The sequence below is a fragment of the Rhagoletis zephyria genome, unplaced genomic scaffold (assembly GCF_001687245.7).
Source record: "Rhagoletis zephyria isolate East Lansing unplaced genomic scaffold, Rhagoletis_zephyria_1.1 Rzeph_scaffold_66574, whole genome shotgun sequence".
Taxonomy (NCBI): domain Eukaryota; kingdom Metazoa; phylum Arthropoda; class Insecta; order Diptera; family Tephritidae; genus Rhagoletis; species Rhagoletis zephyria.
Genome location: NW_016223625.1, coordinates 201 through 1,423, shown reverse-complemented (window position 1 = coordinate 1,423; position 1,223 = coordinate 201). Strand labels below are relative to the sequence as shown.

Sequence of the window (1,223 nt, the reverse complement as noted above, 5' to 3'; positions counted from 1 at the left end):
GTGCTCTGTGACCCGGGATCGCAGGTCAGTTTTGTTACAGATAAGTTAGATAATTCTTTATCTCTTCGTAGACGTATATGTGATATCCCTGTCCAAGGAATTTTTGCCCATTCTTCCGCTCGCGCTCGTGGTAGCGTCTCGCTCACATTAGAATCTGCCCATACTAGTTTTACGCTGAAGATAACTGCGCTTGTCATTCCGTCAATTACTACGGTCATCCCCGCAACGTATATTGACATGACACAGTGGAAGCACTTGTCCAGCATACAATTAGCGGATGCACAATTCGGCGTTCCCGGTAATATCGACGTGCTAATTGGTGCTGACGTATGGGGTCAAGTTGTCGAAACTGACTTCAAATTTGGCGGTCCTTGTGAGCCGCACGCTCAACGCACTGCTTTCGGGTGGGTCATATTTGGCCCAGTTTCTGCAGCACAACCTTCAACGTTGCCAACTCTCGCATTAAGTACGCAGCTATGCGACGAGGACATACACTTGGAGGAACTGCTCCGAAGTTTTTGGAAGTTAGAGGAAGTGCCCTCCCTAGAATATGATGGAGATGCCGAATGCGAGCGAATTTTTTGTAACACCCACTCTCGCACACCTGACGGACGCTACGTTGTATGCATACCATTTCGTCCTGATGCGCCGGCTTTGGGAGATTCTTATACTCATGCATTACGACAGTTTTACCTTCTTGAGAGGCGACTGGCAGCAAATAGTGAACTCCGGGAGAAATACATTGCTTTTATGCGCGAATATGCAGACCTAGGCCATATGGAGCGCGCATACTCATTGAACGATAATGAAACGGGCTTTTATATCCCGCATCATGCAGTTTTGGGGAAGTTTCGCGTTGTGTTCAATGCCTCGGCGAGAACTACAACCGGCGTCTCCCTAACGAAGTTCAGCTGGTAGGAACGACAATATAAGATCCGCTACTTAGCATAATATTTCGCTTTCGCATCGCATTGTCTGCCGATGTTGAGAAGATGTTTCGACAGGTACTTGTTAAACCCGTATGGCTAGCAGTCCCTACAACGCGGTCCCNCACTCAACCAATGCGCATACGACAACTACAAAGTGGTCGCTGATAGTCAACAATCGATAGCGGCACGCGATGCGATCTTGTCGTCTTTTTATGTCGACGATTTTCTTACCAGCTGTGACACTGAAGAAAATGCAACTGAACTTGCATTCAACGTGACTTCCATATTGTCTGA

At 47.5% G+C, this 1,223-nt stretch overlaps 1 protein-coding gene across 1 annotated transcript; it reads left to right on the top strand.

Moving 5' to 3' along the window:
• Window positions 1-237: 237 nt before the first annotated feature.
• Window positions 238-918, top strand: LOC108356866 (uncharacterized). Its single transcript, XM_017607969.1, has one exon. It carries the CDS (start codon window positions 238-240, stop codon window positions 916-918), a length of 681 nt encoding a protein of 226 aa, XP_017463458.1.
• Window positions 919-1,223: the final 305 nt, after the last annotated feature.